Raw genomic sequence first — 13,696 nt, 5'->3', positions numbered from 1 at the left:
TTTTATCTCAAGCCTAATTTCGCGTTCTTCCCTGACAAAAATACGGATCCGATAGCCATTATTTGACGCCTTACAAAAGTGGTATTTCTAACAAAAATACATGTCAAATGTAATTATTAGATTACACTGTGTAATACAAAAACAGTGAGCGGAGCAGTATAGTCGGACGGGGCCGACCATATGATTCCACGAGAATATAACTTTCCCTGGTTCTATATTCTGAGCTTGCGCAATATAATATTTAGTACAGCCCTTCTAATTACTTGTCCAGATTTCCTTCACAGAGAGTTGTGTTGTGATGGATTCGAAAAACGCAAAAAAATTATGTTTTCGGTCCACTTCATTCCAATATTATTATATGATCATCATCGAAAATTATAGGCGTTGTCCTTGACCATTGGTATCAATTTAAAGATCAACCACTCCTCTTGGATATACTATCGACTTCGACAAATTTTGTCATATTTCACACAAAAGTGAGGGCCCATTTGACCCGCTAAATATTGGCCGATCTTCGTCAAAACATGCATGCTTATTATTTGGCCCTATTACCTTTTCCATGTAAAAATTCGATTCGATGTTTGGGCCATAAAAACCGACAAAAATTAAGTATTTGGTCCATGTCATCCCCAAAATATATTAACCGATCTTTACCAAAAACAAACAAAATTGGCCAGAACCCATCCTACGTGAAAAATTTCGTGAAGATTGGTCCATAACCGTGGCCTGTATCGTGTTTACAAATTATAATGGACAAACGGACACACATGTTTAGATCGAATCAGCTAGTCGAGATATGACGATCGGTATACTTAAAGGTGAGCCTAGGACCAATATTTCGCGGCGTTACAAACTCTTGGGGCTGCACAAAGCTATAATACCCTGACATCATTGTGTGGGGTATATCGGGAAATTCCATAAAATATGCTAGAGGGTCTAAAACTAGAGCACACGTGTATCCTAACCTAAAAAGCCGTGACAATATTTCCAATTTCCAAGACATTTGAAAATATTCAGACTAAGATTTCTGGATTGCATTCTAGGTATATGGTGTCTTTGGCAATAATATTGATACAAATGTGAGGAATATTCATGTCTCATACATTAACCTTCAATCGACTCTCTGAGGGGGTCTTTCTAAATTTATAACGGGTTTTTAGCAGGTCAGAATATTCTACAAAAATGTTCGCCATAAAGTTTTACTAAATGTCATAGAATATACCAAATCTCAAAAATCTGTCTAAATGTAAAAAATATGAAAACTCATTTTAGATCTTATTTCGAGTTTGTACCAATATTTCCCACATTCTGTGCCCGTGAATATTTTCATAAACTATGCTGGAGGATATCTAATTCGACGTAGTACCCCCGCCCTGTCACTTTCGGGAGCTTAAAAAAGATTTCCAAGTGTGTCGGTCTTGTTCGCATCTCATCCAATTTGAAAGGACATTTACTGAGATGTTGTTTTCTACTTGATCTTTTCATTGAATTCGTGGCCTTCTCCTTCTGCGTGAACCATCAGTTGGCTCGCTTTTACATGCCTTTTGAGCATCCTCATCCATTCTCACAACATGTCTCTTTTTCTCTCAAACACCCCAAGAGCTGCCTCATCTGCTTGGACAAGTATCCATGCTTCAGATCCATACAACAGCACGGGTAATATCAGCGTCTTGTAGAGTGTAAGTTTGGACTGGCGAGAGGTGGCCTTACTTTTGAGTTGCTTACTCAGACCCTAGTGGCATGTTGGCCAACACTATTCTCCTCCGGATTTCAAAGCTGATGTTATTAGTTTTGTTAATGGCGGTAACGAGGTATATAAAATCGTTCACTAAATAGCCCCAAAATAATTATTGCAAATAACGCGGGACACAATTAGCTGGTTTAACGAATATAATCACCATCGGGAATGTCAGAAGTTGGCCCAAAAACAGTGTTGTTGTTTCGCGTCACTTCGGTAGCGTAGAACCTGCTGCAAATTCCCCATCACTAACACGACTGTGACTCGAACATTTTTTTTTTTGTCGGGAGTCAAAGTCGAGAATAAACCCGAAACTATGATGGCATATAAGAAACAAGAACAAAAAATTAGCAACGCCATATTGACCCTATCACAAGCTCGACAAATGCTAAACGTGCGAAAGATATCAAACCCTGGTACAAAACCTGAATAGGTATACAAATGTAATTCAGATTTAACTAACGAGCACGATGAAATGAACTAATTTGCGAACACCTCCTGAATGTGACAGGCATCATATAGAATAAAATAAAATATAATAAGTAAGGGTTAGGACGTATAAAGGATGAAGGTGATGTGGTGGGGAATCAAGGAGGGAAAATATAAGGGCTCAAAAAGGTAACATAAGGATTATAAAATCAGTGCTTTGTGTGCGACTGATACCAACGAATCCGACAACAACAATAATGCAAATAATTATACATTATGACTCGAAATGTTAAATACTTGGATGGTTTTGACAGTATCGTTAAAGGCTTACATACTTCATTGCAAACCAAACGGTCAGACTTCGAACATTAATATTTGTTTTTCTTTAGGCGTTATGTAAAGGTTTTAGGTGAGCCTACTTAATATTTAAGCCTAAACGAATTTAACTACATTTCAGCTGAAATCTCTGAGGACTCATATTTCTCAAGTATCTAAAAGTTATGGTCGCCGTTATACAACATGTAATTCCCGTTACCTAAAAAATACTTACAAAAATTTGCGATTACATATAGAACTCACTTCGCCCCTTTCTACACTGCTGCGTATATAACTTGCGTACAAAAAAGAAAAAACAAAAAAAAAAATATTTTATTCCTAGCCATCACAGATCTTTACATGGTGGGAGGCTATAGACGAAATTTGATATTGACTGGTCTACTGACCAGACAAGTGCCAGTCAATAGAAATCAAATCTGTTGATTTTAATCACTCGATTACACCGGGTAAGCATCCATAGTAGATTGGTAGGTTAAATGGATGGATAGATGGCTGGTTGCTCGGTTGGTTGGTTCAATGACCAACCTTGTTCCTTAAAGTGCGAATCGAATTGGCTAGCTGGGATTGTATGTCTATGTGGGTATTGGGAATCAATATTTTTTTGGGATTATTTTAAATGAAGGAATGATCCTGGTTGGTAGGAAACTGTAAACTGCATTACACTTGCCATTCTAGGAGAATTTATTGCGGCATATTGCCAGATTATTTCCTATAATGATGTTCGATGCTGATAGCGTTAAATACAATCTGCGAACAAATGAAGTGTAAACAATGTAATTGAAGTCACTTCATTTTCATTGAGAGTTCGGAAGGGGGATAATTTATTCTACTAATTTGTGCGATTAGATTTGAAAGGAGAGATTATACTATTTCATTATATTAATATACTAATAATTTGTGAGTGAGAGAAGACGAAATAAAAAAAGGGAATTTTAAACCTATAAATAATACTGAAGATATTTAATATTATAATTTAGCTTGGGAAAGAAATGTGGGAACCCAACTAAGAAGGTAGTGACATAAGGAATGCTCCGACGATACAGTTTTGAAGGTTGATGATATATTGTTGTTTGTCTAGAGTTTGAAGTTATCCAGTTCAGACACTCAGTTTTAGCTCGGACCATAGCCAGAAGGTTCGTATCGAGGTTCGTTTACTGGTTCTTGGTGGTTAAATTATGACGACGTAGAAAATTGTAAATACAGGACCCACTCTATTTTTATATATATGAGATGACGTGTTAACCACTTTGAAGCTGGGATAGGTTTAGCAGGGGCAAACACACTTTAAAATTTTATGACAGATGTATTTCAATTATAGCTACGCGGTCGACATTTATTGCACATTGGTCGGAGCCAGATTCACTTCAAAGAACGGTGGTTAGTGGCAGCGAGGCACAGCGACAGCCCGATGTTTCGTCTTAAAGCAAAAGGGCTCGTATTTCCACATTTCCACATTCATAAAACTTTACATGCCTTAATAAATTAAAACAAAAGAGCCAAACTTAAATTAACTTGAAACTTAATTCCTCCTTCTATGTATGGAGTGGAGTTTTTCGTTGCACTCCCGATATATCTCCACTATTCAATTTTCCCAAAACAGGATCCTTTCCAACTTCCTGGAAAGGATTTCATCATTCGGACATCGATCCGCCTGAAGTCGAATGCCGGACGTCTATAAATTCCATTATGTAGCTTCCGCGAAAAGACGCATTTGTGCCAGGCTTTGGGATTGGTACAACTAGTGTCAACTTCCATGCTGTTGGGAAATAGCCCATGTTGAGGCAGTGATTAAAAAGTACCGACAGGAAAATCATTTTGATTTTTCCTGCTTTCTTCACGGCAAAGTCTGGATCTTTGTCGATGTCATACGATTCCTTTGGAGCACGGTGTGCTATTGCAGACCCGACCATGTCAGAGCCTTTGTCCTCCCATCTATGTTCATCGTTGATTACAGCTGAATACACATTAACGAGCGGTGCATCGTTGTCTAAATCTCCCACTGCAGTGCTAACAAGACTGCGGAAATAGTTATCCGCGGCAACATCAGACTGGTGTTTACTATCCATATGATTGGCTAACATCTCTTTATTGGCCAACAGTCTTTAAGGACGCGACGATTACTAAACTTTCATCTTTAATGCTGGAAAGAAAGTCCAGCAGTCCCATATGTCTTGGAGTTGACTTCGATGTTTTCCAAATAGCCAGTGAAACAACTTTTCTCATGTACGTTAATAATTTGCATTATTATTACAATGATACCTGGATGGGATGACGATCAGGATCTGGGCTTCTCCTTAGGGTGTCCCGGAGCGCCCCGATCATCACGAAAGCACCTCCTTTTATATCTTATGTTGACTGTTGACCCGATGTCCGCTTATTAAATTGTCATCGCAGTAATAAATCAGATTTAAAATCATAAAGTCATCTTATGCCCCAAAACAGGTATTGGCGAATTTTGGGCGTTACATATGTATGATCTTAGGGGTAATCAACTCACGGTCTAGTGGAGAAAATTCCAAATTCCATAATGATAGTTTTGCTTTCAGCTCTACAGTCCTGGTGCGGCCTTTCTGGGGCATCAAACATCTTCGAATTTAAAAAATGCAATTATATTAATTAGATCAACATGAAAAGCTACATAATTATCTCATATAGCCTTTTTCAGAACCACGATATTTTTATCTTCTCTCCCTCTCTCCTGTTAATCTATAGATTTCTTTTTACTCCCCCAACCCTTGGCACACGGCAGATCCGCGTAATTTCATATACATCGTTAAGCTAAATAATAGAGAGCAGATGCAACAACGACAAGCATCATCCTCACCTTTAGCTATTCGGAAGAGTGCAGTAATTAATTCGTTTAATTGGAATGCAACTATTGCCGCTGTTCTCTCTACACCCTCCACTCTTTTCCTTGAGGCTAAATATGTCATCCCCTGCTGGTGGTGCTGCATTCTGGCCATTCATTTAGTTTTGTGAACAACTTCAAATGTGAAGCAAGAAACGAAACGAAAAGGAAACTGCAATGAAGAATAATCTCCATTCAAATCTTAGATGTACAACAACAAAGCGTCACTCGGACAATCCAAAGAATTTCACACCTGTGAGAATTTTACGACACGGTGAGCAGCGACACGACAACTTAATTACATTACATTTTAATAAATACAATTGCTGGCTTGACAGCTAGCCTCAACGGTTGACAGAAACACACTCAGGTGCTTCTGCACACACACCCACATCAACCCAAAGGGCAACACAATGGACCGAACGACCAGTGGCCAGCAGTGGTGTTCCTCAAGCTGCTGTGCAATGATTATAAGGCAAATGATAAGAGCTAGAAGAGTGTATATCAGCATTATCATCATCAACATACCTGTCATATTCTCGATTATCCTCGTCACATCTGGCATCCTGCAATTCTCGCCAACTTTTACCATGGCGACATGTTGTGACCAAAATAATATCACGGCCATTATGCAAATGGAAGAGGGAATTACGTGTCTCAGAGCCAATGCCGTGCACGTACCTGAAATTTACAAGAAGAAAAGACACACACACATTAAAATATATATGCATATAAGGACAAAAAGACAATAAGAAGACGACTATTAAGAACAAGATAGAACGTAATCAAATTAAAAACTTTTAGAAAACAAAACGACATACAGACAGGCTGACTCACTGACTGACTGCCACACCAACACACAAAAATGTGTTAAAATGCAACAAAACATGCTATCCAAGGATTCCAGCCAAAAACTAGAAGAAAAAAAAAATTTTAAAAAATACGAATGATGGGCCATGGTCTAATAGCCAGCCAACCATGACACCAACCGACCAGCCATTCAACCATTTATTGCCATTCGCCGCCCCCAACCAATGTCAACTCGAAGAATAGTCCCCATTGTTGAATTTTAACCGAATTAGCTTTTGTCCAAAACTGTTAATTGGCCAGCGCCTAAGTGGCCACGTTAACATTGTTATTTTGTTAAGATCTAAATAAGCGGAATACCCAACAAGGGAAATGGAAACGAAAACACTTTTCAAAATTTGTTAATTATATTAAATGATTCTGTCATTCCCGATGTCAATCTAATTTCTAAAAATATTTTAGTTTAACTCGTTCTGTATATTTGTTGGAAACAAATTTTGCGAACTGTGGGACATAAACTTAAACTAAAAAATTTACATCGGATTGATGCGAAATTTTGCAGTTAAGGGAACCCCACCCATTCTCGATTTTAATTTTTCAAGATTTTCAATGGGCTGGTAAATCAATACCAATGCGTGTTAAGGTTTGTAACTTTGCACATATATATTTGAAAATTTAAAAGAGAAGAAAAATAATTTACAAAAAAATTTTTTATTGCTTTGTTGTTGTTTTTTGTAATTAAAGAAAGGTCCTTATTTTGTATGGCGGGCATGATAACTCCTCACTGGAACATCGGAATCCGAAAATTCCAACGGTGTTAGAAAGAGTACATGTCTAGCTCTCATATGAACTAGGATTATTGACTTCGCTCTAAAATTAACAAAATGACGGACTTTTGAAAAAATATTTTTGGAAAATCGCCGATTTTGGACCAAAAACCAAGTTAAAAAATAAGGAAGATCTTCACCGATTGGCTTTATCCTAGTTCATACGATAGCTATACACTCACAGAGAAACGTGTAAAAATTTGGAATCGATTGGGTCATTAGTTTTTGAGGTATCGTGCCCGCCATTCACAAAAGAGAAAAACGCGTTTGAAGTTTGAGAAGCCCTTTAGCCGTCACTTGATGCTGACACAATAAATCGGCTATATCATCAAGAGTTCTTGAGATTTTCACTTGAAATTTTGTAGAGACATTCTTGAATTAGTGTAGAATCGAATTAAATCAAAAAAAAATTTGACCCCGAGAATGGGGGGGTCCCCTTAAATGGAAAACATTGCATCTTACCGAGATAGATCCCTTATGTATTGGTGTTTTCACAAACATTGCATAACCAAGGGCCAGTGATTCATTCTCTTAGCCTTCAATTTTTTTTTTTTTTAATCCATTCAAATTTTTGGAAGATTTGATTTCCTTTTCTCTATGTGTCGTCCATTTTCAGGACTCAACATATGTAATTCAAAAAAATATATTAACTAGCTGCGTCTTAAATATCTTATATTTAACACACAGTCTAAAACATTTTATTGCCTGCGGGCAACAATGGACCACAAAGGGTTAATGTTATGATAATTTTCGTCTTAACGTTAATTTAATTTAACGTTACTTTTCTTGTGTAATAATAATAATAAAACAATTAAATATTGGAGGACACGATTTTTAATGGTTTATATAATCATTTCTACACCCCTCACTCTCCCTCCCCGATCATTGTGTTTAATAGTATTTAACGCAATTAAATTTGCCTATAATTACAGTTGTTTTCGAAATACACCTTTCATAATTATAACTTACAAAAATAATCCACTTGTCAAAGGCGTTCACAAAATACAAAAAAAAAACAGTTGGAAAGGCACACCCACAACAAACATCGCAACAACAACAACTACGTGCCAAAAGAATATCACAGGAAAAGCTCATAGAATTCATAATTGATGTGTCAGTGAGTGGTGGAGTGCCTGTGAAATTGACGCATAAATAAAATATTAACAAGCAGAGAAAGAGATAGACAGAGAGCGAAAGAGGGGTGCATACAGGCAGACAGGCAGAATTAAAAGTTTTGAACAAACACTTTCAGTTTTCACTAAAAACAACAACAACAGCACGCCAGCAAAACATCATTGAACAAACTTTTAATGAAAATCTCATTTGTTTACATTTGCAGATGGAACTGAACTGAAGAGCTGAGCAGAATGGAACCAAACCGAAGCCAGCCGAACCGAGCTGAACTGCAGCTAAATTTCCCCATATGCAGCCTTTAATAATTCAAAATCCAAAAAAAAGTTATTAATTTTGAATGAAATGTGGCAAACTTATGGGGAAAACAACAGTTAGTGTTTTCGAATAGTAGATGGATAGGTGTTGGGGGGCTTGGGATGACAGGATAACTCTTTTTTTCGAATGAAACGGTTTATGTGTGAGAGTAAATTATTATCCATAACGAAAACAAATCTCTAGAAGAGTGTTTGCCGCACAAAAAAGTGAAATAATTTTCCATGCGGCAATTAAAACTCATCCGACTTGACACCTTAAAACTTGATAATGCAATAATGTTTTAATTAAGAACAAAAAATAAGTCTAGATTTTAGTTTTTTTTTCTTTTTATTAAAAACTACAAGAGAATATTTCATATATCAAACAGGAGGATTATGTCTGTTTTCAGCAATAAACCTTTCATTCCATTTGCCATAAACTGTCTGTTATTTACTTCTGACACACAAACCTGGTTTGATTGCATTGCGTTTATGAGCTTACATGAAAAAGTGAAAGAAGAAGATGACGAAGCAGCTAACCTTCACCTTGTGCCACTAAATGTTTCAATTGGTTGTGAGCAACATCAGCCACAGAACAACTACAGCAGCAACAAAAACAACAAACAACAGCAGTCTTACAATCCAAGCCACAAAACTAAGCAGTGATGAGTACAAAATAATCCTCAAACATTGTCTAAGCCGATTAAGGTAGGTCGACACAAAAACGACTTATTTAGCACACCTATATACAGTACAAACATACACACACACCCACACGAATTCACATAAACAAGTACGTACAGATAAACTCAAATTTATGTGTAATTCCAGGGCACAGTAGTTTTTATAAAGTAAGTAACAATGGGTATGTTCGAAGGCCTCGAAGTGTCAATATCCTCAGCCAAGGATTTTAAGTTTAATTGAAACGGGTTATTTTAATGTTTAACAAACCCCTTGTATAGAATTAATATTACAATACTATATCAACAAAAGGCGTTATTATAAATTACCCGGTTTTCGGCAGCTGTCACTTGTGAAGTTTTTCGGGTATGTTCTGGAACACACGGTGTGTTTTTCTCACTTTACACATACACTTCCCCTCAGAAGTTAACTCATTTTCCCGTTCTTACGTGAATTTAAAATTTCGAACTTCTGCACAACAAAAAAGAAAATTAAACGTTAAACATGGTACTTTTCAGAAATAGTGTTGCTATACAAAATATATTATATTCAAAACAGTGGTTAACTTCTGAGGGGAAGGGTATGTGTAAAGTGTAAAAGACGCACCCTGTGTTCCAGAACATACCGCATAAAGTGTGTTAAAGAAATGCTCGACGTGTGTTCGATACACATTTACAGAAGAGGGGAATGCCGTTTATTCTTGCCCAATTGACAAGTCGAATCCGTGACATTACTAAAACAACTAAGACACGTCTGGCGCCATCTGACCTTTCCATTGGAAAGTTAGGTATTTTTAGCATGGAAGTACTCAAAAAAGGTCCATGTCGATTGGTACAAAAATGTTAAAAAATAGGATCGCAGTGCAACAAAAATATGGTCAATTCTGAGTCATTTCTTTTTACCGTCTAAAACGTGGAATTGATGAGTCATCCACCCTACAGTATTGACATGACACCCAACGACTACGTGTCATTCCCTCGCATTAAAAATAATTAGTGGTCAATGAATTTCGCGCTAGAGGATTGGCTCAATCGTAACAGAAAAGGTGTTTCGACATGTATGACATTTTTGGGTCATCGTGAAGCACTTTGTCGAACCACATTACAAAATTTGGTAGACAAATTCTAGCATGTAAACATCGCTAAAAAAACAAATAAGAATATTACTGCAGCAGCCTCAAGTGTTCAAACGTATCACAGTCCTCATCAAGTTCAGTTAACGCTACCGGACCGATACAACAATGTAGTGTTTATTTTAATTGCATGGAAATGATCCGGAATTATATCCAAAACTTGGAGGCACCGCTCCATCTAGCCTCTTTGTTTGACATTTTTATGCGCTCTATGGTTCGATTTCAAACAAGCAAAAACGAGGTCCAACCCCCAATGCGATTTCAGACCTGGCAAATCCACTATAGACCAGATTTTCATCTTTTCGTTCCACTCAGCGTTTGGCATTCCTGCAAAATTAATACGGCAGCATTTACTACCGAGCGAGGATTCAGACAAGGTGACACTTTGTCGTGTGTCCTGTTCAACATCCTGCTGGAAAAGGTCATACGAGATGCAAAAGTGAACAGAAATGGCACTCTTTACTCCAAACAACACATGTTACTCGCCTACGCCGATGACATCGACTTAATGGTTCGAACATTGAGATTGGTAACAGCCTCCTTTGAACAAATTGAGAAGGAGTCTGCCAAAGTGGGACTGGCAGTAAATGGCGAGAAGACTAAGCTGATGGTATCAACGCGTACGACTCGAACCAACTGTGGAACTTGAACTAATAACATCAGCTTTTCAATCCGGAGAAAAATAGTGTTGGCCAACAGAGTAAGCAATTCTAAAACACGGCCACCACCCACCAGATCAAAATCACACTATACAAGACTCTGCCGTTGTATGGATCAGGAGCATGGATACTTGCGCAAGCAGATGAGGCAGCTCTTGGGGTGTTTGAGAGAAAGATCTATGAGCCGATTTGCGTCGACGGTGAATATCGCCGTCAAATGAACCATGAGTTGTACCATCTGTTCTCCGACATCGACATAGTCACACGTATCGAGCTGCAGCTAGGTCATGTGGTGAGAATGGATCAGGGTGTCAATGTTGCTATGTTTAATTTGCATAGTATTCCACCCTGTAATACTATGCAAATTAAACATAGCAACATTGACCTATATTAGACATTTCTGAGAAGTATTTTCTTTACCAAGAACCTGGAATGCCCACCCAAAATGGGCGGGGTATTTTTATGAAGGCATGTCAAAACATGAACATTTATTGACCATTTTGTGTGTCAGTTTACCAAATTAAAGATACATCGACGGGAAAATGCGTCTAGACTTCAAAATACCACAAGTTGGTTAGCGCTATACTAAAACGTTAGCTGATACTGATAGTTTTTAGTAGGAAAATTTGAAACCCCACCACCGATTATAGGGATGATACCCGGAATCTCATGCAAATATTAATAATTTTTCAAAATATACGATTACAGACAATTTAGTTAATATACGTGCCCAAAGTCCAAATTACTGAAATTTGGTATGTAGCATTATATAGGGCCTCCATAAAAAGTGGACCAATATTGATTATTTTTTAAAAGAAAGAAAACATGTTTACCTAATGGCACTCCAAAATACCAAATTACAGTTGCCCAAACTCTGCAAAATACGTGGTTCTAATGTTTAAAATTTTTGGCAGGAACATTTTCTATCTAGCCAATAGGTTGGTAAACGTCCCCAAAATGCCAAATATGGGCGTACCGTTATATGGGCCCAACCCAAAAAAGTGGGCAAATATTGATAATTTTTTACTCAGTAAGTAGTTGAGTGGACACAATAGGTGTACCGTTCGAAGTGATTCTTTCACGCACAACTTTCTTGGGATTTGGTTCATCTTCGAAGACCGCCGAGGTCGATTGTTAGCGTTCTATTACCATCCTCGTTACTTTGAAATAAACATCGTTTTATTTTGAATACCAAAAAAATTACACCTCTTACTGAAACCCCTTCTACGTATAGTCAAGTTAAACCCTTAATAACTACTCGGTATGTGTTTAAAATATATATCTCTATTAACCCAAAATATATAAAACAACATAGCCTATAATCCCCCTTCATCTCTACAACTGTGATTTCTTTACCCTTTTAATGGTTTACAAAACAAAAATCCCAAAGCCACTGTATTTACTACACCATTAAAACTGAAACAATTGTCCATTCTGTTCAGACCAACAGAAAGAGAGAGAGAGAGAGAGACGAAGGAGGAAAATGTCCATAAAAGACATAACACGTAGCTGTTGGCTGGCAACAAATAGAATTGCTCCATTAAGTGATAAGTGATAGTCGTCACATGGCAAGGACAATCACAAAGTGACAGATTATTCTAGTGTCTCTATTTAACTGAGTCCTGGAGCTTTTCAACAAGTCCAAAAGTACATTCGGATTGACATAAAACTTATGATTTATGTCCTTGACAATTATTTGAAGACGAGAACAAGCGGACAAGGAAGAAGAGAAGAAAACTAAACGCATTAGGAGGTATTATTTAAGTATGTCATATAGTGACAGTTAACTAAAGTTCCATAACTCATATGAGAATACATGAAGTACCAACACAACAGCCAGGCGGAGGAAGATTGAAACTTTTACAAATCCTTCTAACAAAAGGATAACATTCGTGAAGTTATGGATATTGGATTGTGTGGTGTGGTTTCAGTAAATGGCACGTGGTATGTGTTAGATAAAAACAATTACAATTAAGTTTAGCAGGTCTAGCCGAAGTTAACATAACTTAGAATAGTTACCAAGTAAATACCCTCACCCCATTCCTAGCTATTTTGAACAATTTTACCAGATCTGCTATGTCGAATTCTATGTATTGGGTTCAAGCAAATATCTGCCCCTTACCTTAGTTACTTGTAAACCATTAAGGAAAGTAGTAAAGTCGGACTGGGTCGACTATATGATACCCTTCACTACTTTGGGTATATTCTACATATGTATCCTAACAGACATCGCCTTTTCTAAGGAACATTGATATGAAATTTAAGGAACTCAAATATGTGACCTTTATCTATAAGTGGACCGCCTAACATCAATCCATACACATCCCTTTCCACAACCTATGATAAATTCAATGTCATTCAGGCAGATTTAGAGTCGCTTGTGTACAATAGGACAAATTTATATAAATCGATTTATATCAAACTTTTTACACGCTATTCGATATGACCCTCTCTTCAATATTTAATCGCAATCAGACCCGTTCGAAATATATATGGACGCTATATCTGCATCTGCACCAATTTCAAAAAACGCAATAACGTCATTCTAGTCTCAATTTGATACGTTTTGCACATTTCGTGTCAATCGGACAAACATTAGGAGTTTGGTGCACCATTTTCCTAAAATCGGACGCTTTCAACGAAACTTGCCAACTTGTGTGCCAGTCGTACAAACTTTGGGTCTTTAAAGAAAGTATATATTGGAAACTATATCTAAATCTGAAACGATTATTACGAAATTTAGCACACATAATTATAGACTCAATTCAGTACGATATGCCAAATTTCGTGCAAATCGAAGGAAATATAGGGA

General features: G+C 37.2%; 1 protein-coding gene across 1 annotated transcript in view; it reads right to left on the bottom strand.

The window, feature by feature from the left end:
- LOC133332471 (exostosin-1) overlaps window positions 1-13,696 on the bottom strand; it is a 227,625-nt gene that overhangs the window by 160,408 nt on the left and 53,521 nt on the right. Inside the window, exon 2 of the mRNA XM_061540874.1 lies at window positions 5,880-6,032. Within this exon, the coding sequence (XP_061396858.1) occupies window positions 5,880-6,032 (153 nt within the window). The remainder of the gene's footprint in view (window positions 1-5,879; window positions 6,033-13,696) is intronic.

Source organism: Musca vetustissima, unplaced genomic scaffold (genome assembly GCF_032173495.1).
Source record: "Musca vetustissima isolate MV318-11 ecotype Yass unplaced genomic scaffold, APGP_CSIRO_Mvet_v1 utg9226, whole genome shotgun sequence".
NCBI classification, from domain to species: Eukaryota; Metazoa; Arthropoda; class Insecta; order Diptera; family Muscidae; genus Musca; species Musca vetustissima.
Note: the sequence above shows the minus strand (reverse complement) of the source record. Positions and strands in the feature narration are given on the sequence as shown.